The following is a 25,724-nucleotide window of genomic DNA, read 5'->3' as shown; positions in this document are numbered from 1 at the left end:
TTCCAAATTTGCTGGCATATTGAGTGCAGCACTTTCACAGCATCATATTATAAGATTTGAAATAGCTCTACTGGAACTCCATCACCTCTACTAGCTTTGTTCGTAGTGATGCTTCCTAAGGCCCACTTGATTTCACATTCCAGGATGTCTGGCTCTAGGTGAGTGATCACACCATCGTGATTATCTAGGTCGTGAAAATCTTTTTTGTATAGTTCTTCTGTGTATTCTTGCCACCTCTTCTTAATACCTTCTGCTTCTGTTAGGTTCATACCATTTCCGTCCTTTATTGTGCTCATCTTTGCATGAAATGTTCCCTTGGTATCTATAATTTTCTTGAAGAGATCTCTAGTCTTTCCCGTTCTGCTGTTTTCCTCTATTTCTTTGCACTGATCACTGAGGAAGGCTTTCTTATCTTTCCTTGCTATTCTTTGGAATTCTGCATTCAAATGTGTATATCTTTCCTTTTCTCCTTTGCCTTTAGCTTCTCTTCTTTTCACAGCTATTTGTATGCCCTCTTCAGACTTTGCCTTTTTGCATTTCTTTTTCTTGAGGATGGTCTTGATCCCTGTCTTCTGTACAATGTCATGAAACTCTGTCCATAGTTCTTCAGGCACTCTGTCTATGAGATTAATCCTTTGAATCTATTTGTCACTTCCATTGTATAATCATAAGGGATTTCATTTAGGTCATACCTGAATGGTCTAGTGGTTTTCCTTACTTTCTTCAAAGATAAGCATACAGACTCAAGAAACTTGGTGAGAGCAAACAGGATACACTCAAAGAAATCCATAACCAGACTCATCATAATCAAATTGCTAAAAATTAAAAACAGAAAAACACTCTGAGGCCATTCAGAGAAAGACAATGCATTTCATATACAAAAACATATATCAAAAACAATGACTCAGATTACAGAAGATTTCTCATGAGCAGCTACAGAAGCCAGAATAAAGTGGAACAATGCTTAAAATGCTGAAAGGACACTGTCAACTCAGAATTCTGTACCCAGTGAAAATATCACTCAGGAATGAATGTGGAATAAAGACATTCTTGATTGGAGGAAAAGTATGAGAGCTTGTTACCATCAGATCTACTGTAAAAGAAATGCTAAAGGGTGGTCTTGAGACAGAGGAGAAATGACAGAAGAGACGTAAGATGTCAAGAATAAAGGAAGAGGTGCTTCCCTAGTGATCCGGTGGTTAAGAATTTATGCTTCCACTGCCTGGGGTCAATCCCTGTTCAGGGAACTAGGTCCCATATGCCGCAACTAAGGCCCAGTGCAGCTAACTAAATGAACAAATATTAAAAAAAAAAAAAAAAAAGTAAAAGGATGGGAATAGAAGTACCACACAAATACTAATCAAAAGAAAGATGAAGTGGCTGTAGTAATATCAGACAAATTAACTTTAGAGCAAAGAAAATTACCAGGGATGAAGAACAATGATAAAAAGTTGTTTTCCAAGAAGACATAATTCAAAATGTCTCTGTGTCTAACTACAGAGCTTCAAAATACATGAAGCAGAAACTGATATATATCAAGGAGAAAATGGATAAGTCTACAGTTACAGCAAAAAAAAAAGTCAAAACTGCTCTCCCAGTAATCAATGGAACAAGTAAACAAAATCAGTGAATATATAGCTGTATATGGCAACCCACTCCAGTACTCTTGCCTGGGAAATCCCAAGGAAGGAGCCTGGTAGGCTACAGTCCATGGGGTCGCAAAGACTCAGACACGACTGAGCGACTTCACTTCATAGAACTGAATGATGCCATCAAACACCAGGGACTAATTAAAATTTCTAGAACACTCCCACAAGATAGTATAATACACTTTTTTTTCTCCAAGTGCACACAGAACATTTACCAAGATAGATTATATCCTGGGTCATAAAATTAACAAATTTAAAAGGTCATACAAAGTGTATGTTCTGAGCATAATATAATTAAAACTAAAAATCAGTAACAGAAAGATAAAAAGGAAGTTGCCAAACACTTGGAAATTAAACAACACACTTCTAAACCCAGAGTCCAAAGGTAGTCTCAAAAGAAATTAGGAAATATTGTGAACTTAACAAAAAGGAAAATATAAAATATTAAAAATATGCATAATCACTAAGGTAGTGATTATAGGAAAAATTAGAGTATCAAATGCTTGCGTTAGAAAGGTCTAAAGTCAACAATCTGTACTTCTGTACCTTGAGAAAGTGCATAAAGATGAGCAAAGGCAAGTAGGAGGAAAACCCAAGAGCAGAAAATGATGAATATGAAAAAAAAAAATCAATGAAACAAACATTGATTCTTTGAAATGATCAATAAAATTGATAAACCTCTAGCCATACTAAACAAAAAGAAAAGAAAGTACAGATAACCAATATCAGAATAAAAGGAGATATCACTGCACACCCCTCAAAGATTAAAGGTTAGTAAGGGAACTCTACAAATAATTCTACACACAAATCCAACAGCTTTGATGAATGAGACCAACTCTGAAAGTCACAAGTTACCAAAACACAACCAAGAAGAGAGATGTAAATACAAATGTACAACCAGAAGACTTTCAGAAAATAGCAGAAGAAAATCTTAGTCGGATACCAAGAGTTCGGCAAAGTGTTCCTGGATATGACACCAAAATCATGATTCATAAAAGAAAAAAAAAAAGTGAGAAGCTGGATTTCATCAAAATTTAGAATTTTGCTTTGAAAAAGACAACACCAAAAAGAGGAAAAAACAAATTACAGAATGGGAGCAAGTACTTGTAAATCCCTATCTAACAAAAGACTTCTAACTAGAATACATAAGGAAAGCTTGAAACTCAATAGTAAGAAAATAACCCAATTTTGGAAAAAGATTTGAAAGCCTTAGACCTTTCATCAAAGAGGTTATAATGATGACAAACAAGCACATGAAAGGATGTTCAACACCATTAATCACCAGGGAAATACAAATTAAAACCATGGTGAGATGTTTATAAATGTTTCACTGTGCATAAAAGAATACCCACACACCTAATAGAATGGGTAAAATAAAATAGAAACTGACAATACCAACTACTGGCAAGGATACAAAGCAACTGGAACTCTTCTTACATGGCTGGTGCGATTGCAAAATGGTCCAGCCACTCTGGGAAACAGTTTGGCATTTTCTCACAAAGTTAAATATGCACTTGCCTGTGACCTAGAAATCCCATGCCATTTCACTCCTAAAGAAACTAAAACATGTTCACACACGTGTACATGGTTTTTTATGACAGTTCTATTCATAATTGCCAAAAACTGGAAACAACTGGAATGTTCTTTGACAGATGAATGAATGAACAAACTATAAACACACAGTGAAACAGTACTTGGCAAAGGAAGGAGTGAACTATTAATACACAGAACAACATGAGTGCATCTAAAAGGCTTTATGCTGAGGATAAGAGTCACTCTCTAAAGGTTACATGGCATAGCAACACCTTTATTGCTGGTTTGGTTCCGGAGTGAGTCAGATGATTTTTTTGGTTTCCCAATGCACATAAAAATTATGTTTTCACCATACTATATTATGTGCACTGGCATTATGTCTAAAAATTCATTAATTTAAAAATGCTTTATTTTAAAATGCTTCATACCTTAATTTAGAAATGCTTCATCCTTAATTTAAAATGCTTCATCGCTAAAAAATCATCAGGGCCTTCAGCAAGTCATAACATCAAAGGTCACTGATCGAGGTCTTCCCAGGAGGTCCAGTGGTTAAAACTTCACCTCCCAATGCAGGGGATGGTGAGTTTGACCCCTGGTCGGGAAACTAAGATCCCACATGACTCTTGGCCAAAAAACCAAAACAAAGAAAAAACAGTATTGTAACAAGTTCAATAAACACTTAAAAAAGCTCACTGGCCACAGATCACCTTTGCAAATATAATGATAATGAAAGAGTTTGAATGTCACCAGAATTACCTTCTCCAGTGGCTCAGCAGTAAAGAATCCATTTGCAGTGCAGGAGCCAGAGGGGACATGTGCTCCATTCCTGGGTCGGGAAGATCCCTTGGAGGAGGGCATGCTCCACTCCAGTATTCTTGCCTAGAGAATCCCATGGACAGAGACACCTGGCAGGCTACAGTCCATAGGATCACAAAGAGGTGGGCACACTGAAGCGACAGCATGGCATAGAGACATGAAGTGAGCAAAATCTGTTGGAAAAAATGGTACCAATGGCCTTGCTCAGTGATGGGCTTCCACAAATGTTCAATTTGTTAAAAAAAACAACAACACAAAAAACCAGAATCTGCGAAGTAAATAAAGCAAAGCACAATAAAACAACGTATGCCTGTGTATCATTTCATTATATGACATTCTGGAAATGGTACATTTGTACCAATGATGAAACACATCAGTGGTTGCCAAGGGTTAGGACTCGGGGAAGGGGGTGGCCACAAAGGAGTAGCAGAAGAGGGTTTGGGGTGACAGAACTGTCTTTAGAAATATCTATGTATGTATTTATTTGACTGGGCCGGGTCTTAGTTGCAGCCTTCAGGATCTTTGAACTCTTAGTTGCGGCCTGTGGGATCTAGTTCTCTGACCAGGGGTTGAACCCAGGGCCCCTGCAAATGGAAGCTTGGAGTCTTAACCACTGGACCACCAGGGAATAATTCCCTGTGAGGGAATTATTTTGATCCTGATAGTGGTGGTGCTTCCATAAGTCTGCACGTGTTCAAACTCATAGAACCCATGCACAGAAATTTTATTGTATGTTAAAAAACATTGAAAAAAAAGCACAAATAAACCAGACATACTGGGCCACTGGCATTCATCATTTTAAACACTATGCTTTGACTTGGGTAAATGTTATAAATTTGAAATTAAAAAAAAAAATCAAGGAATGTTCTATTTAAAGGACCACCGTGGGGAATCATGCCACACAGCACGTTAGTATGGTTTGTGTCTGTCTGGACTTTGAGTCCTGACTCTTGAGTTCTGCTAGGTAGCTGTATGGGGTTCAACAAGTCTCCTGTTACTTAAGCAGTGAAACAGGAGCAGGGGTTTGGAGGGCATCTGTAATTGTTGCTAAGCTGCACTGGAATCCTCTTCAACCTTGAGATTCTGCTTTAGTGAGTCTGGGGTGGTGGTTCTGATCAGCTGCCACTTTGGGGAACATCCAGAGAAGGTGATCTCAAAGGTCTTCAACTCCACAGCTGTTACTTATATCATATACTGGCTTTGCTTGGAATTAAGGTCTATCTGTGCCACCTTCCTTGTGGATTGGGAATTGCCCCCACTCCAAATCTAGGCTAAGTTCAGCAGCGGTTTTCTTAGACTCTAGATTTGTTTTCTTTGTTCTTTCTTTTTAAAAGATAAGAATTTTAAAATAATTTTATAGGGCTTCCCAGATGGCGTTAGTGTAAAGAAACTGCCTGCCAATGCAGGAGATGGAAGAGAAGCAGGTTCGATCCCTGGGTTGGGAAGATGCCCAAAAGGAGGGCATGGCAACCCACCCCAGTATTCTTGCCTTGAGAATCCCATGGGCGGAGGAGCCTGGTAGGCTACAGTCCATGGGGTTGCAAAGAGTCAGGCACAACTGAAATGACTTAGCACACATTTATTTATTTTTGGCTGTGTTGGGTCTTAGTCGCTGTGAGGGCCTTTTTTCTCTAGATGGGGTGGTCAGGGGCTACTCTCCAGTGGCAGTGTGGAGGCTTCTCATCCCAGTGGCTTCTCTTGTTGTGGAATAAGGGCTCTAGGACGCTTGGGCTTCAGTAGTTGCGGTTTCCAGGCTCTAGGGTGCAGGCTCAGAAGTTGTGGTGCACGGGCTTATTTGATCCACAGCATGTGGGATCTTCCAGAACTAGGGATCGAACGTGTGTCCTGCATTGTCAGGTGGGTTCTCTACCACTGAGCCACCAGGGAAGCCCTAGCTCTGTTTTCTTTCATCAAACCATTTCCCACATCAGTGTCACCTTGACCTTTCCCCTGGTATTTCTGCTCCTTCTTTTAGAGACTCAACCCCACTCCATGCCCCCTTCTCACACCCGTTTCTCTCCCATCCCCAGATGTCCTAGCCTCAGACCTTCAGACGCTCGGTTGGTCTCCATCTGGAGAAAACTGACATCTTGGGGATAATTGTTCAGACACTGCACACGATCTAGGTTGGCAGGTAACAGAGCAGATGAGGAGAATGGGCTGGATGCTGGGAGAAACCAGTGATTTAGTGGTGTCTAACTCTTTGCGACCCCCTGGACTGTAGCCCACCAGGTTCCTCTGTCCATGGGATTCTCTAGGCAAGAATACTGGAGTGAGTTGCCATTTCCTTCTCCAAGGGATCTTCCTGACCCAGAGATTGAACCCAGGTCTCCTGTACTGCAGACAGATTCTGTACTGTCTGAGCCACCAGATGGTAGACCAAAGGTTCAGGACAGGGGCAGGGTCACAGGGACAAAATCAGGCGTCTGTCTCACGCACTGAGTCAAACGCATCCTCTGTACTCATGCACCCCACTCTCATAATTCTGAGCTATGAAATCTGTGTCCCCACTGCCAACAGGGCCTGGAAAAAGGCCCATTTTAAAAAGCGGGACACCAACTCTGAGAGGTAAATACTCTTCCCCCGGGCTTGCTCCTGCTGGTCTGTACTCCTAATTTCACCCCTTTCTCTAATTCATAGTCTCCCACCAAGTCTCAGACTCTCCCACCCTGTCATTTTCTCGGGTGGGGGAAATCGTCCAAGTGAGTCTGGCCACGTCCTCTGGACACCTGGCAGGTCGAGGCTGGGTCACAGCGATTGAGCCATTTCAAAGAGCTGACCCAGAAATGGAGCATCAGCATTCCTCCTGCGTGCTTTCCTGCTCCCTGACCCTCACCTGCCATGGCAGACAGGTAAGTGCCAGGGGGCTGGTTTTAGGGCATTTCATTCAACTTTGCTAGTGCCTAGTTGCCCACCATGTATCTTAGCTGAAGAATACTATCACAGGCCTTGCAAATATGAGCTGGGTTTGCAAGGTGGTCATCACCCAGGAGCTGGGAGCAGGGGTGAAAATTGATTTATTCATGTGTCTGAAGCCAGGACCCAAAAGGCAATGCTTGTGAAACCCTGGATGACTACTCACCTGGATGGAAACCAGGGCAACCCTTGGCCTGCTCCAGCCCCCACTCAGAACTGTGCCCAAGAGCGTGGGCACTGGAGCTGGAATCCAGGTTGAGAGGTTGGGCTTGAGCTGCAGCCTGAGACGTTGGAGTGAGAAGGGACACCCACAGCTGCAGTCCAGGGAAGGGAGGTCTTGCCCAAGGCAACATGACTGGGCTGGTGGCAGAGCTGAGCTGGGGAGCCTGGGGGCTCCTTCTACACTCCCATGCTTTTTCACCTGCAGCCTCCTCAGGAGATTGATGACAATTCCTCCACTCCCAGAGGAAGAAACTAGGGGCAATCTGGACAGGGCACAGGTTACACTGCAAGTTGAGGACTGGGGACGCTGTGAGCTCCAATTCAGCATCCCAGGTGGAGATGAATTCGCTCCTGTTTGACTTCTGGGAGTTCTGGATTCTTTTCATCACTGGTTGGTTCCTTTGACCCTGGAAGTGCATGTCAGTGGCTGGGTGACTAAGACTTAGTACCTGATCTGAACAGGACGTCAGTGCTTGGTTGCTGACGAGCTCACCTTTGTCTGCCCGTTGTGTGTCTGGATAAATCCGCTTGAATCTGTTTGCCTGTCAAGGGCATGGGAAAATCTCCTTCCCAGAAAGGACCCGGTGCTGTTTTTACCTTTGACTTATCAACTGAAAAGGGCAGCAATGCTTATAAAGCAGAAACCACTCTCAGACTCTCACAGGCACTCTCCATCACTGGTGAGTTCCCAGGAGGGACAGCGTGACCCATTTGCTGAGCCAGGTCAAGCAGGAGCGAATGTCTTAAGAAATTAGAGCTCCTCAAGCTGGTCTAGAGTTGCTCAGGTTCCAGGCTAATTTTCTTCCCTGGGCTCAAATTCTCAACAATTGGGGCTGGAGGTTTTGAAGAATGTTGCTGCCTCAAGTCCCTCCCATTTGAAGACTGGAACAGGGTCCTTCCTGCTCGTACCCCAAGTGTTCCTGCCCACAGTCCAGGCAAGAAATGCCCAAGGGACAAGGGGGGGAAATCTTGTTGGACACCTACAGGTATGCTCTGCCACACCCTCTAGCCACATGCATTGCTGCTTCTCATGAAGCATTGACAACTCTACTGCAGGACCACTGTGGCGCTGGGCTTGAACGAGTTAAGAAGGCCACACACGGAGATAGAGGGAAGGTAAGGCGACTAGAGAAAGAAATGGCAACCCACTCCAGTATTCTTGTCTGGAAAACAGTTCATGGGGTGGCAAAGAGTTGAACACGACTCAGCAACTAAACACAAGGTAACTAGGAGACAGGAGGGTTGAAACTGAACATGGAAGAGACCAACAAAGCCAGACACAGCACCATAAATCAACTATACTTCAATAAAATACATTAAAAGAAAAAAAAAGTAAAGCCAGATGCCTACTTGGTCTTTTTTCCATTCTCCTTTATTTCATAAACACCTAGTTACAAGTTGCACAAATCAAAAAATAAAGGCAGAGAGGGTGTGGGGAAGACCTTTGTGATGTGAAGCGGGTTGGAAGGGAGAAAGGGCTGGGGACAGGTCCTCTCCCTCCACACACAGCCCTGGACAAGGGCTGTGGCCCCTACAGTAGGGGATCCGAGGAGGAGGTGGGCAGAGAGCCAGGGTCGCTGGGGCCCATAAACCCAGAGCTCACCCTCAAAGCCCCATCAATGCATGGCAGGAGTAGAACAAGGAAGGGAAGGAGATTCAGAGATGGAGTAGCAAAGTGAAAAATCAAGTCATCCTGGTAAAGAGATTGAAGAAAGAAAGGAAAAGGGGCAGTGAAAGGTTCTCCCTGAGACCCCCAGGGAGGGGCTGGGGCCAGCTTGCCTGTTAATTTAATATTAAATTGGGAGTGGGAGTTGAAGAGGAAAAGTTATCTCAGGGGATGACATCTCAGCCTCTCAGCTTGTACCTGGGATGGGAAACAGAAACACACAAATTAAAAGGAAGACAAGATACAGAAGCCAGCAGTTCTGTCTTTCTCTACCAATTAGAACTTCTACTTGGGGGCTTCCCTGGTGGTCCAGTGGCTAGGACTCTGTGTTCCCAGTGCAGGGGGGCCTGGGTGTCATCCTTGGTTGAGGAACTAGATCCCACAGGCCACAACCTAAGACCTGGTGCAGCCAAAATAAATAAACATTAAGGGACTTCCCTGGTGGTCCAGTGGCTAAGACTCTGCGCTCCCAATGCAGGGGACCTGGGTTTGATCTCTGGTCAGGGAATTAGATCCCACATGCTACAACTAAAACTTGGTAACAGCCAAAATTTAAAAATAAAAAAAAAAAAAACAACCTCTTCTACCATGCAAGGTGGTGGTTGCTGGGTACCTAGGCTGCTTCTGCCTCAAGGCTGAGTGACGCTCACATAGTACACGCCTCACCCTCTCCTGTCCCTGTCCGCCCCATGGTACTTACAAGAGATACAAGAGAGGCCGAGGGCCCAGGGCCCTCACCAGTCGTAGCGGCGCGACTGTCGGGATGGGGAGTCCTCGGGTCCCTGTATAGCCAGGCGGGGAGGCCCCTCAGCCCTTCGTCCTCCACCCCCGGAAGCCTCGTGCCTCCGAAATTCCAGAGGGCGCTGCTGCCGGAATCGGGAAGTCTCCCTCCGCCACTCGTCATCAAACGCCGCGGCCTCACCTGAAGAGGACACGGAGACCACACAGGGCACCTGAGTACCACCCCACTTGCCAGGCAGACCCGTGCCCGATGCAGGCTTGAGCCACAGGCTCTGAGACCAAAACCCAAGGCTGAAAGGCCTTGGGGAAGAGAGGCGGGGGGAAGGGAGAGGGGAACTTGGATTCATCATGGTTGCCCGAAGCCACGAGCAGGAAATCAGGAATGGATACTTAGTTAAGGAGCATAATCCCATACACACCGTTTTTAATAAATGTTGGCTGATTTGAAAGAAATAAAAACGAGAAAGGAAGACACTGACGGAACAGGGTAGATTACTATCAATATTTGACTTAGGCGACAAGAGTTTGCCCTCTCTGGTAAGGCCATCTCCTGCACTGACTTAGCCCTAAGCTGACAAAGAGGCCCCGAGTAAGTGAAGAACATGGAGCTCATCCACAATGTTGCCCAAGACACACGTACAGAGCCAGGGAGCATGCGTGAGGGCTCGGTCCTGACTCTTTGCGACCCCGTGGACTGTAGCCCACCAGGCTCCTCTGTCCATGGGATTTTCCAGGCAAGAATACTGGAGTGGGTTGCCATTTCCTTCTCCAGGGGATCTTCCCGACCTAGGGATCAAAGCAGGGAGAAAAAGCTGCCATTTCTCAGCTCACAAGACGGGGGCTAGGGGCTGGTGGCAGGAAGCCGGCAGGCTGGAGCTGGAAGGGGGCTTACTCTCGTCCAGGTTGATATAGTCCTGCCGCTCCTCCTGGTCCCCCGTGCGGTGGTTTCGGGAGCGCTGGAGGATGTGAGCCCGGTCCCGGATGTGATGCCCAATGGACATCTGCTCCAGCCCGCTGTCGGAGTCGCGAACGGTCCGCCGGGTCTCCCGGATCTGGGGGAGGCAGAGCGCCACATGCTCAGTGGATCCTTCCAAACCTGACTACGCCAGGCTGGAAACACTTTGAAAAGGGCCAGCCAGGCCACCCGACCATGCCTCTCTGGGATAGAAGGAGCCCTCCAACTCACCCCGCCTGGGGCCGAGCGCATCTCCGACGTCTCTTGGTAGACCTTGGGGGCCCCGTCGCCGGTGTTGGAGTAGGAGATGACAGTGGAGGAGGAGAAGGTCTGGCAATTGCCTCCGGCTGTCATGTGCTCCTGGGGAGGGAAGGGAACCACATGGCTGAGTGGGCAGGGCCTGGCTTCCGGAGCAGAGATCCCTCCCTGCAGCCCCGGAGCAAACGTGAGGACTCACCATCACCCCCTCAATCCCTCTGAGTCCAACAATAAGCCAGGCAGATCTGGAGAGGCCGAGCCTTAACTGCCCATTTCATGAGATGCCTGCCGCTGCTTCCCACTCAGGACCCCTGCACTCTCCGGGTCTGGCCCTCTTATCCAACCTGCAGGCCTCTGTGAGCACGGCCTTCCCCACTCCCACCTCCAGGGACTCGCCAGGGGAGGTGGGACACAAGACCCTCACCATGTTGCCGATCATGTCGTTCATCATCCCGAACATGTCCATGAAGCCGCCTGACTGGAGCAGAAAGGAAACCGAGTCAGGTGGTCGAATTCAGGCTCCCACAGGCCACCTGGCTACATGGTCCCTCTCTCCCCTTCCTTCACATCTGGCAGCGGCTCTTCCTCATTCCTCTTGAGCAGGAGCAGAACAAGTGTGCCTCTCTGCGCTTCTCTTCCCACCCACCCCGCCCTCCTCCTCAGGCTCTGTGGCTACTAGGATCCCATCTTTTTCTTGCCTGCCTGACCTATTTCCTCCTACTTTTAGGAAGCAAGTCTGTGTTACTGGAGTCTAACCTATAAAGTGGTTGTTTCTGAAGCTGTAGAAAAATCTCCTACACATCTCTAGTTGGCCCTCCAACAGCACCTCCCTCCTCAAAAGAAGACATCTTGCCAGGCAATTATATCTCCCTAATGGGGATGACTCCTAGAAGCACAGGAGTCAGTAAGTTAGCGTCATCAGCTCACAGGACTCAGCACACAGCAGGCCCGCAGATCTGTGAGCACATGACGACTCTAGGGTTACCCATTAGCCTATATTTCAGAGAGGCAAATTTGGAACTAATATCTAAGGGTTACAGAGCAAGTTTGAAATGGAAGGATGCAGGGAGATGAAGACTTACCATTCCCAGCATTCCAAAAGGGGAGACAGCCCCAGCCTACGGGAACATGTCAGGAATAGAAATTAGAGGCCACATGCGACCTCATCCTCCCAAACCAAGCCCATGGCCTCCCTTGCTTTTTTCCATCCTCCTCTCAAAGGAGCATCACAAAGCCTGACTTCCACACCCTCTTCCCCACTCCTAGAAGGCACGCCACTTGCTAAGTCAGCCAGCATGCAAGAAAAATGAAGCACTGCATTAACCACCCTCCCACCACAGTCTCACGTCTGTGGCAGCACCATTACCTGCATCCTGCGGCTGGCAGGCCGGGTCCCTGGCAGATTGCCATCTGTGATGCTGAGGAAGGGGCTATATCCAAACCCCCCTGACAACATCCGGTTCATGTGCTGACGGTGAATGGCAAAGGGGTCCCTGTGCAGGGAGAGTACAGAGCAGGTGGCAGAAGGGGCAGCGGTCAGCACCTCCCTGCTCCCCCAAGCCCCAAAGAAAAGAGCCATAGGGAACCAGTGGCACAGACATCCCCTCCAAGTCTAAGCTGGAGTTTAGAGTGGCCACCCAGGTGTGATCCGAGCCTGCAACAGGAGCCCAGGTGTCTGTCTCAACTACTCAGAGACTAAGTGGACCGATGTGTGCTCTGGAGCAAGAGGGGGAGGGGATACTCACATCAGGAACATGGGGTCCTCGGGCTCCACGTCCCTCATGAAGCGGAACATCCTGATTTCAGCTCCAGGGAGCTCCACACTGTGAAGATGTGGAGGCTCAAAGGTTGGAAGCGGCCAGGCTTTTTGCACACCCGCTCAGGGCAGGGACTCTCAGAGCGTGGTCCCTTCCAAACACTGTAACTGGCCCCCAAACTCCAGGGAGACCCTTCTCCAGGTGTTCAACATCAGCCTCTAGGGAGAGCAGAGCTCTTCAACCCTCTCTCCGAAGGAGGACCGTGGAAAATTTTCCCGAGCCTGTTTTCTGCCTCCCCCACTCAGAGCCATCCTCTTCCCAAAGCCACCGCCAAAGGCACACTCCCCCAACCCCCGACGCCACCTTTCCGGATGCGAATCTCAAGTGCCACCCCTACCCCCGCCCCATAAATGACCCCAACCACTCCGCTCCCTCCTCACATCCCGGCCGCCGCCAGACCTCCCCCGGGTGGGCCTCACCGTCCCTGCCGCGCCTGGAGCCTTGCCCCCTCACCCCGAACCCTGCTTTCCTGCCGGGTGAGCAGGAGAGGCAGGCTTGACCCGCTCCCCTCCCCGCATCCCAGGCTCCCGGGGACCCTGCAGCCCGGCGGGCCGCTCCCGCCCCGAACCCGCTGCCCGCTCCGCTCGAGCCTCACCGGTCCCCGGTCCGGGCTCAGCGGCCCATCCGGCCGGTCTCGCCTCTCGTGCGCGGCAGGATCGGGGCTAGCGGCCCGGGACACGGGACTGGTCCGGGCGTGAGCTCCTCGGCCTCCCGCACCGCCTCCTCTCACAGCTGCCACCTCCGTGCACCCCCCGCCCGTCGGCCCACGGAGCCCGAACCCCAGCCAGGCCCGGACGGAAGTGACGTCACGATGGGACAGCCCACCCCAGGCCGGGCCTGCGGAGCTCCGCCCACCGGCGGGCGTGGGGCGCACGCGGGGCGGCTCTCAGGCCTAGCTGCTGCGGGCCTCGGGGTCCTCTGGGACTTGGGGAGTGGAGGCTTCGTTAGTAACCTGGACTTGGGTTCTGTGGCCCCGAGGAGGCTCCCTGTCAGGGTGCTGGGGAAGGAGCAGCGGAGTCCATCGCCGGGAGGGGAAGAGGGGGGAAGAGGACGGGGGCAGATTCCCCCGGACAGGGCAGGCTCTCAGTGGGTGACGAGGTGGGGCGGATCCCTGGGGAGAGCTTTCAGCAGATTTCTACCGGGGAAGCGTTCATCCCGAGATGGAGGAAGGACGGCAATTCTGCGGGGGAGGCGCTGGGGCCAGTCCCCTCGGGAGGAGGCGCGTTCCAGGCCGGGGCGGCGTCCTCGGAGTGACGTAGCGGGAGGAGGTGACAGTGCTGCCCAGGTCTTCCTCTGGCTTTGAGAACTCGGGCTGGGGCACGGAGGATCCAGGCTGGGGGTCTGGTCGCCAGATGGCGCCCTTCGGCCGGGCTGGAACTGCAGCCCCTGGGGAACTGGCGTTGGCGGGGCTCTAGAGACCCGCCCCCCCCCCGACCACCCCGCCGCCCCCAGTTACCCTGCTGTGAGGAGTCAGACTAGGGAGAGAGTTCTGAAATCTTTTCATTGAATGCCAACCTCCCCTTTCCTTTCTCTGAGTATCCTCAGGAGCTCCCAGTCCGCACTGTTTTTCTTCTCTAGTCAGGCAGGTTGGTAGGTGGGTCGAGGGAGAAGAGCGCTCCCGGTTCACCAAGCTCACCGAGGGGCAGAGTTGCGAACAGGCCCAGGAGACCTGACTTGAAGGCCAAAGGCTGGCACTTTGACATACTAAATGTGTTGCATAAAATCCTGCCCAACTGGAGAGAAGGGCCCTCCCCCTGGGTGTCCGGGGATTTGGGCTGTCCGGGCTGGACTTTGGACCGGACTCAACCAGACGCCAGCTCGCCTGGTTCTTTACACTGGCCGCTAGCCACGTTCGTGCCCCGTGGGCCTGACAGCCAGAGAGACTTGTTCCCATCTCCAGCACTTCCCTGGAGAGGAAGAGGGGTTGCTCCCTGGTGACTCAGGAAGAAGTGGAACGAGTGGGGCTTCTCAGGTTTCTTTGGACTTGATTATTATTAAAGAGAGAGGAAAAAACGAAGACAATAGTGGCAACAGAGGGGAAGAGAGACAGAGAAATTAGAAGCTGGCAGACTGGCAAAGCCAAAGATAGAATAAAAGAAAATGTGTTTTCCATTGATATTTCTGGGGAATAGACTTAGTAAAAGCTTTCGTCTTCCAAATGCTCTGTCTCTGAACAGCCCACCATGCCAGTGCCCCTTTCTTCTTGCCTCCAAACAGAAGCAGTGTGACAAGTGGTTAAGAATTGTCCCAGTGAGAGTTCTGCAGCCCAAACTTAGTGAAGTGTGGGCCTCACCTTCAGCATCTCCGTGCCGGTTCCATCATGTCCAGCCTGCCCAGAGCCGGATAGGAGATGCAGCTAGTCTTCTAGCCTTCTCCTTTGGTCTTCTTTGGTTACTTGGTGTTCTGTGTTGTTTAGTCGTCAAGTCGTGTCCAGCTCTTTGCAATCCCATAGACTGTAGCCCACCAGGCTCCTCCATCCATGGGATTTTTCAGGCAAGAATACTGGAGTGGGTTGCCAGTTCCTCCTCCAAGGGATCTTCCTGATCCAGGGATTGAGTCTGTGCCTCCAATGTCTCAAGTACTGCAGACAGATTCTTTTCCACCGAGCCATTGGGGAAGGTGCCTAGTAGAGCTCTTTTTCTTCTTCCTTCCAAGACTTAAGAATCTGATATTGGGGACTTCACTAGCCATCCAGTGGTTAAGACTCTGCTTTCACTGCAGTGGCCATGGGTTCCATCCCTGGTCAGGGAACTAAGGATCCAGAATGCCACAGGGCACAGCAAAAAAAAAAAAAAAAAAACAAAACCAAAAACCCTAATATCAGTCATTTTTACTTTTGCATGATTTTTAATCAATCACCTCCCCTAAGTATAATTACAAATGACAGCTTAGCATCCATCTATGACGCAAAGCTCTAAACCTAGGCTTTCTCTCAGGTTAAAAAGAGAGCTTTGAAGAGGTGGGGATGAAGGAGGAGACGCAAGAGTTCATTCTCAGCATGCCCAGCAACGGACTGTATAGGCAGCCATCCACTCCAGGAATTGAAGGAATGTAATTTTACAAGCAACCTTTCTGTCCAGACAGAGTTTGTATCTGTTTTCCTTCTCTGTCACCTTCCTATTCCTTCCCTTCCCTCCCCCACTCACTGCCTTCTCGTCCTTTCTTCCTTCTTTCCCTTCTTCCCTTCATCCCCCCTTCCTTCCTTTCTTAAATATGTCTCTGTCCCGTAAACTCTGATGAACAGAAATTCCTCAGTCATCAGAGTTTCCTGTAGATGATAAAATGTAGGAGGGAGGGTGGGCCCAGTCCTGGGTGAGGCTGAACTCGAAGGGGATAAGCATTGCTGGGAGGAAGAGAAACAGTTTCTCCTCACTGCTTTATGTGATGAAGCCAAAGTCCAGATGTCCTTGAGAGGGGAAAGAAAGTGTTAGTTGCTCAGTCATGTCAGACTCATTGTGACCCCAGGGGCTGCAGCCCACCAGGCTCCTCTGTCTGTGGGACTCTCCAGGCACTAATACTGGAATGGGTTGCCATCTCCTTCTCCAGGGGATCTTCCCAACCCGCACCCAGGTCTCCCGCAGATGGAATCTTTACCATTTGAGTCGCTAGGGAAACTCAGAGGGGAGATCTAGGTCAGAAAAGTGCCCTTGTCAGATGTGAGGTCTGGCATCTGGAACAATCCCAGGGCAGCTGGCTTCTGGAGCAGAGTGAGGATGGGGTGATGGTGGACTTACGGGACACTGGATTCCAACTTGAGCTAACATGAGTGTATGTGTGTATGTGTGTTGGAAAAGTGAAAGTGAAGTCTCTCAGTCATGTCTGACTCTTTGCGACCCCATGGATTGTAGCCTATCAGGCTCCTCCGTCCATGAGATTTTCCAGGCAGGAGTGCTGGAGTGGATTGCCATTTTGGGGGAGGGAGATAAATCCTGACATTGAGCATTAAGTTGCCCCAGGAAGAGAGAGTGAGTTGTGTAGTGGACACCAGATCAGAATGAGATTGAAAAATGGCTCAGGAACAGTTTTTTAAGTCCATCTTTTCAGTTTGTTTTATATCCATGTCCACTTAACAAATATTTATTGAATACCTACTGTGTAAGGCTTCCCAGGTGGCGATAGTGGTAAAGAACCCTCGTCCCAATGCAGGCAACATAAGAGATGTGGGTTTGATCCCTGGGTTGGCAAGATTCCTTGGAGGAGAGCATAGCAACCCACTTCAGTATTCTTGCCTGGAGAATCCCAAGGACAGAGGAGCCTGGCGGGATACAGTCCATGGGGTCACAAAAAGTCAGACACAACTGAACAACTAACACTTCCATTTTTTACTTTCCAGCGGTTAGAATTCAGTGCTTTCGCTACTGTGGTCCCAGGTTCAATCCCTGATCGGAGAACTAAGGTTCTCTACAGACCATGAGGCATAGCCAAAAATAAATAAAATAAAAATAAACAAAATTTTTAAGTGACTCCAGGTTTTTGTTTTTGTTTTGATCTGGGCAATCTGAATGAGAAATAAATGACCATTCTGTATCAGGACAGGCTTGAGAACATATGGAAATTACATCTGGCTGAAATTGTGATCCTGACCAAGCGGCTACACAGGGTAACTGAGTGACAGCCTTCTCTTTACTATTATTTTTTTAATCTATGTATTTTATTTTACGGCCACGGCATGTGGCATCTTAGTTCCCTGATGAGGAATCAAACCTACAACCCCTTGCTTTGGAATTGCAGAGTCTTAACCACTGGACCACTAGGGAAGTTCCACAATCTTCTCTTTAGAATTGAGCCACCTGAAGTGGAGGAGGGCGACAGGAATACGGGAATCCTGAGGCTAGTTCGGCTATCAGATATGAGATGTTGGATCACCTTGGGTAGATATGCTAATATTAACGGTCGGCATGAGCACTGGAGTTTTAAGTCTTAAGAACTTCCTGTTGTCCCTTGATCATTTCAAGGAGCCATCCCTAAGGAGGCCATATATCTCATGATTAACATGGGCTTTAAGGATTGAAGCTTGTGCTGTGTGTGGTGAAAAGTGAAAGTGAAAGTAACTCAGTTGTGTCCGACTCTTTGAGACCCATGGATAGTCCATGGGATTCTCCAGGCCAGAATACTGGAGTTGGTAGCCTTTCCCTTCTCCAGGGGATCTTCCCTACCCAGGGATCAAAACCCAGGGTGTCCCACTTTGCAGGCAGATTCTTTACCCGCTGAGCCACAAGGGAAGCCTGTGTGGTAGTTCATGTCAATAAACATTTATGGAGCTCCTACTATGTGCCAGGCACAGTGCAAGGTGCTGGGGATGAAGGACAAATAAGACGTAGTCTCTGCTCAGCAGGGTTCACAGCCCCAGTGAGGTGGCCAACATGGAGTCAATGATAATCCAGGGATGAAAGCTGCCATAGAAAGATAAAGATGTATATTAAAAGGGGAAAGGTGGTTGAGAAAAGGGAGAGGATGGCTTGGGAACTGGGGCAGGGCAGCCAGGAGAGCATTCTAATTTTTTGGGGGGGCCACCCCATGTTCATGTGGGACCTTAGTTCCAAGACCACGGATCAAAACTGCACCCACTACATTGGAAGCATGGGGCCTTAACCACTGGTCTGCCAGGAAGTCCCCAGGAGACCATTTTAGGCTGAAGTTAAGATCAAAGCAAAGACGCTGGGACTCCTCTGGCTATCCAGTGGTTCAATGCAGGGGGCGTGGGTTCCTCCCCTGGTTGGGGAACTAAGACCCCATATGCTGTGCAGTATGGCCAAAAAATTTTTAAAAAAGCAAAGGCACAGAGGTAGGCTCCACTGGGGAGGAGCTACGAAGAGGTGTTGTGTTTTGTTTTTTTTTTTATGCCAAAGCAAAACTTTTGAGGGAATCTTGGTGAGAGCCAAGGCTACAGAGGTTAAAAGGGACCAGATCTTAAAGAGCCATACTTACTTTTGGACTTTATCATTGGCCTGGGGAAGCTATCAGGAGGTTTTATGGAGGGAGATGGAAACAGTCTATTTGTATTTTGGGTAGAAAGGCAGTTTATACATTTCAGCAAACATTTCTCAGCTACATTATGCCATATACCGAGGTAGGTGTGAAGATCCAAAAATTCTTAAATCATGGTTAAAAACCCAAATGAATTAAGTTTAAAGTCAAGTGAGTGATGTTGACCTCTGGAGGAGGGGCAAGACTGGGCTTGGAGAGAAGAGAAGCTCAAGGAATCTTTAGAAAGTGAAAATTGAGGGATCTAGGGAGGGAAGGAAGAGGCCATGTCTCAGATGACTCCTTGGCATGAATGAATGGGTGGAGAACAGGACCTTTAACTGAAATAGAAAAACAGAGGAGCTGCAGTTGGAAGGTGTGGGGTTGAGGCACTGTGGAGGATCCAGGGAGAGAAGATAGAAGAGAATTGGAGTCATGATTTGTGCTCAGGAGTGAAGCAGGCACTGGAGGTGTGAGTTTGAGAGTCATCAGGGTTTTTGTTGTTGTTTTCAATGGATTTTTATTTAATTTTTGGCTGTACGCTTTGGCATGTGGGATCTTAGTGTCCCGAACAGGAATGACCAGGGATCAAACCTGCACCCTCTAGATTGGAAGGGGGAATCTTAACTACTGGACTGCCAGGGAAGTCCTTGAGAGTCATCAGGGTTGGAGGTCTGTGTTGGCAGTGGAACTTAAGCCATTGGAGATGCATGATGGAGTCGCTTAGGGAGACTGAGAACAGGACTCCCAAGACCCAAGCTCTGGGGTTTCCCAGGTGCACACTAGTGGTAAAAAACTGCCTGCCAATGCAGAGACCTGAGACATGGATTCAATACCAGGGTTGGGAAGATCCCCTGGAAGAGGGCATGGCAGCCTCCTCCAGTGTTCTTGCCTGAAGAATCCTATAGACAGAGGAGTCTGGTGGGCTACAGTCCATAGCATCACAGAGTCGGACACAAATGAAGCCACTCAGCATGTGTGCATGACCAGATCATCTCCTAATTTCTCAGCTACTTAGGCTCTTTGAGGAAAAGTATGTTTATTCGCCTGAGACCTGAGCCACCTAGAAGGGATCAGTTGACCCGGCAATCACCTCCTCCAGGTTGTGAAGTCCTCTCTTGGCCTTTTACCTGCTGGGCAAAATAAGCCTCTAGCTGTCACTCCTGGTCCCTGTCCCCTAGCTTTTTCTGTTTTTTTTTTTTTTTTTCATGATAATTTAGTTTACTTCTGAATATTTTAAATATAATGGAAACAAATGTAACAGTTTTGTTTCAAAACTTGAGGTATCAACCATTAAAAGATGGGGATTTTGAAAAAAAAAAAGTGATTTATTGAATACTTAACATTGTTTACACCTTTAATATTAATTCCACTTAGTTTTAGAGGATGGAAGTGCACAAAACAAGGAACTGTTGGAAACATCTTCAAAGTGGGAACCACAGCAGATGGAGCTGTGGTGCTAGACATCCACCCCCAGTGGTGGTGGTGGTAGTTTAGTCGCTCAGTTGTGTCTGACTCCTGCGACCCCATGGGCTGTAGCCCCCCAGGCTCCTCTGTCCATGGCATTTCCCAGGCAAGAATATTGAAGTGGGTTGTCATTCCCTTCTCCATCCCCTAGCCTTTTCAATTTCACTTTCCTCTCCTCTGGGTCAGCCACATAGTCTATTTCATCTGTGAAAATGTGGAAATTCTGAGCAAACATGCATCTATGGTAAAGTACATGACAAGAGTGGCCCACGTGACCCTCTGACACGGCAGCCAGAGTTGCTCTTGACTTTTCTACCTACTGAACACTGGGATGGAAAAGAGGCAGAAAAAGAAAAGGAAGTTTAGGACCAAGGCCCGAAGTGGTGCTGCACCATACGGTAGCCACTAGGCACAGGTAGTATTTAAATTTAATTAAAATTGGGAATTCCCTGGCAGTCCAGTGGTTAAGACTCAGCAATGTCACTGCTGTGGCCTGGGTTCAACCCCTAGTCAGGGAACTAAAATCTCACAAGTCAATTAGCAAAGCTGGAAAAAAGAAAAAAAATAAAAAAAAGAATGAGGCAGACTTATTTTAAATACATAATACATTTAATTAAAATTAAAGTAAAAAAAAATGAAGTTCTTCAGTTGCACTAGCCACATTTCAAGTCTTCAGTAACCACACATGGCTCATGGCCACTGTATTGGAAACTACAGATACAGAACAGTCCCATCACCATAGAAAATTTTACTGGACAGAGTCAGAAAGCATTTATAAATACTACCTTCTTCTGGACTTTTTTGAAGGCCTGTGAAGGCTTTTGGAAAAGAAGAGGGGAAAATTGGATGAAGGCAGTCAAAAGGTATAAGCTTCCAGTTATAAGGTAGATATGAGGATGTAACATACAACGTGATAAATATAATTGGCAGTGTTGTATGTTATACATGTAAGAGTTCTCATCACAATGAAAAAAAACTTTTTTAATTCATTAATTTTGTATCTGGATTTGATGATGGATATTCACTATTCACTAAACTTGGCCTTTCCCAGGTGGTAAAGAACCTGCTTGCCAAAGCAGGAGACATGTGAGACACGAGTTCAATCCCTGGGTCGGGAAGATCCTCTGGAGGAGGACATGGCAACCACTCCAGTATTCCTGCCTGGAGAATCCCATGGACAGAGGAATCCGGCGGGCCACAGTCCATAGGGTTGCAAAAGAGTCGGACAGAACTGAATCAACTTAGCACACATGTACACATGTTCACTAAAATTATTGTGGGTATCATTTCATGATACATGTAAAGTCAAATCATTATGCTGTACACTGTAAACAAACAGTACCAGATGTCAATTATATCTCAGTAAAACTGAAAGAAAAAAAAGAAAGAAAAGCACACATAAAAGGGAGAAACTGAAAGGAGGGCAGCAGAGAATTGGGCAACAGTGAACTCTAATTGTAAAAGTGAAGGAGGTCATGAAGGATGCATAGAGAAAAAGAAAAGCCAATCAACGAATCTAGAGGAGAGCTATGATGATAAAACCCATGATTTTTAAAAAGTTTTTTAAAAACTTTATTCATTTTTGTCTGTGCTCGGTCTCTGTTGCTGCACAAGGGCTTTCTCCCTTGTGCTCAGGCTTCTCTTGTTGCAGAGAATGGGCTCTTAGGTGTGTGAGTTCAGTATTTGTGGCACATGGGCTTAGCAGCCCCGAGGCATGTGGAATCTCCCCGACTAGGGATCAAACCCGTACCCTGCATGGGCAGGCAGATTCTTAACCACTGGACCACCAGGAAAGTCCAAAACCAATGATTTTTGCTAGAAAGAAAGCTCATGAGGAAGTAGGAAAGCCATAGAAATTTTTATTGTGATGCTGATATCGTAAAAGACAGACTGACCACCAGGACACCAGTAGTTGCTGAGAAGACCCCAAGTCAGAGAGAGGCCAGCCCATACCCTGATGCATGCCCTGTGCTTCCACAGCTGCTCAAGGAAGGAAAGCTGAGAGTGCTCTGAGGCAGAATTGAAGATGTGGTGTCAGGGTTGTACAACTCAAGGATGTATTGAACATCCTTGTGCCAGGCACCCTTCTCAGGAGAAGGAGACATCAGTAAGGGTTGGGGAGTGAGGAAGGCAGTTTGGAGTTGGGAACAAGAGGTCTAGAATCCAGAGAGATCAGGGAGGTATCCCAGAAAAGGAGCACTCCTGGACATGGGACGAGGTGCTGTCCGGTGTAAGACAGTGCTGGATACCTGTCCCTTTTCAGGTTTGTACTTTGAATGACCTCTCCCATCTCTTCCTGGAGGGCACGGAGGGACCAGATCTTTTCCATTCAGCTTTGTGTCTCCATCACATAGCACAGGGGCTCATCACCAAGAGGAAGCAAGCAAGAGCAAAAGTGAACGTCACTCAGTCGTGTCCGACTCTTTGCGACCCCATGGACTATACAGTCCAAGGAATTCTCCACACCAGAATACTGGAGTGGGTAGCCATTTCCTTCTCCAGGGGATCTTTCCAACCCAGGGATCGAACCCAGGTCTCCCACACTGACAACTTGACGGGGCATGTTCCTGACAAACGTGGCTTCATGTTGTCATGAAGAGGATTTCTTGGGACTTCCCTACCGGTCCAGCAGTTAAGAATTTGCCTTCCAATGCAGATTTGATCCCTAGTGGGGGAACTAAGATCTGACATGCTGCAACTACTGAGCCCAGAGAGCTTAACAAAGATCCGGCATAGCACAGAAAAAAAAGGAAGAATAAGGAAAGATGATTTCTTTAGGAACACTCCTGTGGGTAACATCCTCAAAGCAAACTTGACCAAAGTTAGGCTGGTTGAAATCTCTTTAGCAGTCTGTCTCCTCTTGACTCTGACTCTCCACTGTCTTGAGTTTTGAAATTAAAAAAAATTTTTTTTTAAGCAAAGGAAAAATGAAGAATAGCAAATGAGTTCACCGGGAGTGAGTGAGATGAAGAGCATAGTGAGCAGTGGAGGCGTCCAGCTTTCAGGTTTTCGTCCTCCCACCCTTCAATAATAGCTAACCGGCACCCCATTCAAGTACTCTTGCCTAGAAAATCCCATGGATAGAGGAGCCTGGTAGGCTGTAGTCCATGGAGTTGCTAAGAGTTGGACGCGACTGAGCAATGATTTCCCTTTCACTTTTCACTTCCATGCATTGGAGAAGGAAATGGCAACCCACTCCAGTGTTCTTGCCTGGAGAATCCCAGGGACGGGGGAGCCTGGTGGGCTTCTGTCTATGGGGTCACACAGAGTCGGACACGACTAAAGTGACTTAGCAGGCCTTCCTTAGCACTTGAACTAACAGATAAATAGGCAAGCTAGGAAAAAAACAAAACACCAGGAAGTTGGAGAGGGGGAAGAATTCGCTTAAGAATGAGATGGAAATAGTTGGAGTTGAACATCTTCCACACAGTGGTGAGGGAACTGCTAGGATGTCGGAAGGCAGAGTTTCCAGGGGACTCAGGCCTCCCCTTTTCTCACCTGGCCTCCCTTTTCCCACCTCCAGAAAATGTGTAAGAAGCAGAATTTCCCCCCATTCAACTAGTGGAAAATTCTCTGTTGAGCTGTGGAGTAAAAACTCTAGAACAGGCAAGGCCTCAGAGATGGTGCTCTAGAAAGGAGCAAACAGGGTGGCATCATTTAACTCTCAGCCCCAGAGGCCCAGAGACCAACCCCAAGGAATAGGAGGTGCGCTTTCAGCACCCTACTCATTCCAAATTCATCCTAAGTGTCCTGTCTAGCTTTTTCTTTCGTGAAGCCAAAGCTTCGGGAGACTGATCTGCTGTCCAACCAGACAGCGAGGGCTAAGGGGTGTTTCTCCCAAGCAGGAAAGGACTTAGATCCAGGCCTTCTGCTTTCTAGATCTTTTTCCTTTGGTCCCTGCGGACCCTAGTGTCCAAACTCTTAAATTCTCAAGGCTCTCCCTTGGGCCTTGGGGCAGGATTCCCATTCTCTGCCTCTCCATCTCCCTGGAATTTTCCACTGCAGCTGCCTCCGCTCCCAGACACCCCTCCCTGGGCAAAATTCCCGGCTCCCTCCGCCTCCCCTTCCTAATCACACCTCGATCCCACCCCCCAGGCCTTAGGCCCAGCCCACAGTCCAACCCACAACCCACACTAACCCCGGTGGTCCCAGTTAGAGAAATGGGAGGCCAGACCCTTATAGAAGGGTGAGAGGGAGGGACCCAGGCTCTTTCCGGGGCAGGGAGAAAGGGCAGTGGAGGGGCTGGCCCCCTGTGGGGCTGGAGTGGGGGGAGTGGCCCTCCTCAAATCCCCATATAAGGCAGGGCAAGCAGTGAGGCTCCTGGATTGGCTGATTCAAATAAGCATTCCACCTGGCAACAGGGTTTCTATTGGCTCTCAGGAAAAATAGGAGGAAGGTGGATGGAGGTTGTTGGTGGCGGTGATTGGAGGGGGGGAGGGGAGTGGAGGTGACCGGAGTGGGGGGCGGTTACCAGGGCAACAGGGTAAGAGCCCAGCAGGGTGTCCGAGACAGCAGGCGGGGCTGCGAGGTGGAGAAGGGGGGAAGAGGAAAGGAGGGTGGGAGGGAGAGGAAAGAGACTGACGGGGAGGGAGCCAGACAGGGAGACTGGGGCGGGGCGGGGGGGGGGGGAGGAGGAAAGGAGGGGGGAGAGGGAGGTAAATGAAGCCAGAGAGAACAGAGATGGAGAGGGTCAGAGATCGCTAAAGACATCAGCGAGTGTGTCAGAGCAATAGAGAGCGAGAGATGGAAAGGTCTGAGCAAGATGGACAGAGTTCGGCAAGGAAAAACCTGGGTGGGGCTCCAAGATTTTTGAGGAGTCAGAGACTGAGAAACTGACAGAAGAGTCAGAAAGAGAAATTGGGAGGTGTGGACACCAAAGGACCAAAAGAGGGAGTATTAATGGACTCAAAGACTAAATGGTGCCGATGAGTCGGTTATGTCTTTTTTTATTAAGAAAATGAAAATGATGACTGAGGGACAAATACAGGAGTGCGCATACACCAAAGATATCTTGGTTCAAACCCCAGCCTTCCATTCCATCCATCTTCCTCACGACCTTTGCTACACATCCCAGCTGCTGTCCCCTCCTGAAACTCCAAGCTTCTCAAAATGACCCAGGGACTGAGACTGAGGGCAAGGAGCTGAGGATGCGTGGAACAGTTGTGGCCTGGAAACCCCTGCAGAGGAGGCAGTTATGAATATAATCCAGAAAGGCTGGGGAAGATGGCAGCAGAAGAAAGAGACACCAAGAGAGGGAAAATGTGGGAAACAAGGACGTGAAGAGGAGGAAGATGAGCTAAAGATGCAAGGCCGGTGACAGACTCAGATAAGACAAGAACAGTGTTGTCTGGAGAGGGAAAGCAAACAGAGATGGGAGGTAGAAGAGGGCAACTGAGGAGTGAAGAGGCGACAGAAGATGAGAGATGTGAGACAGAAATGGATGAGAAGGGATGAGGAGAGATGGAAGGACCAGGCAGAGAAAAGTGAGGTGGGATGGGCAAATAAGAAAGGTCGAAGATGAAAAAAGGGAGAGGAGATTGGAAGGCCTCTGACTTCCCTCAGATCCTAGACAAGAGCAGGAATGGAGGAACCCAGCCGGGGTCACAAATGTCAGCCTCAGGCAGGACGGAGGGTGGGCTGCCTTTTCTGCTCTCCCACCCCCTCTCAAGGCCACCCAGAGAACGAAGATGCCGGAGGAGAGGGGAAATCCAGCGAGAAGT

At 48.3% G+C, this 25,724-nt stretch overlaps 1 protein-coding gene across 1 annotated transcript; it reads right to left on the bottom strand.

Annotated features, from left to right (window-relative positions):
- Window positions 8,487-13,731, bottom strand: MLF2 (myeloid leukemia factor 2). The gene is made up of 9 exons (XM_018048559.1): window positions 13,169-13,731; window positions 12,502-12,579; window positions 12,123-12,249; window positions 11,839-11,874; window positions 11,181-11,234; window positions 10,730-10,858; window positions 10,436-10,595; window positions 9,503-9,724; window positions 8,487-9,000 (listed from the first exon to the last, which is right to left on the bottom strand). Exons 2-8 carry the CDS (start codon window positions 12,549-12,551, stop codon window positions 9,537-9,539), a joined length of 744 nt encoding a protein of 247 aa, XP_017904048.1. The 5' UTR covers window positions 12,552-12,579; window positions 13,169-13,731; the 3' UTR covers window positions 8,487-9,000; window positions 9,503-9,536.

The sequence above is a fragment of the Capra hircus genome, chromosome 5, assembly GCF_001704415.2.
Source record: "Capra hircus breed San Clemente chromosome 5, ASM170441v1, whole genome shotgun sequence".
Lineage (NCBI taxonomy): Eukaryota > Metazoa > Chordata > Mammalia > Artiodactyla > Bovidae > Capra > Capra hircus.
Note: the sequence above shows the minus strand (reverse complement) of the source record. Positions and strands in the feature narration are given on the sequence as shown.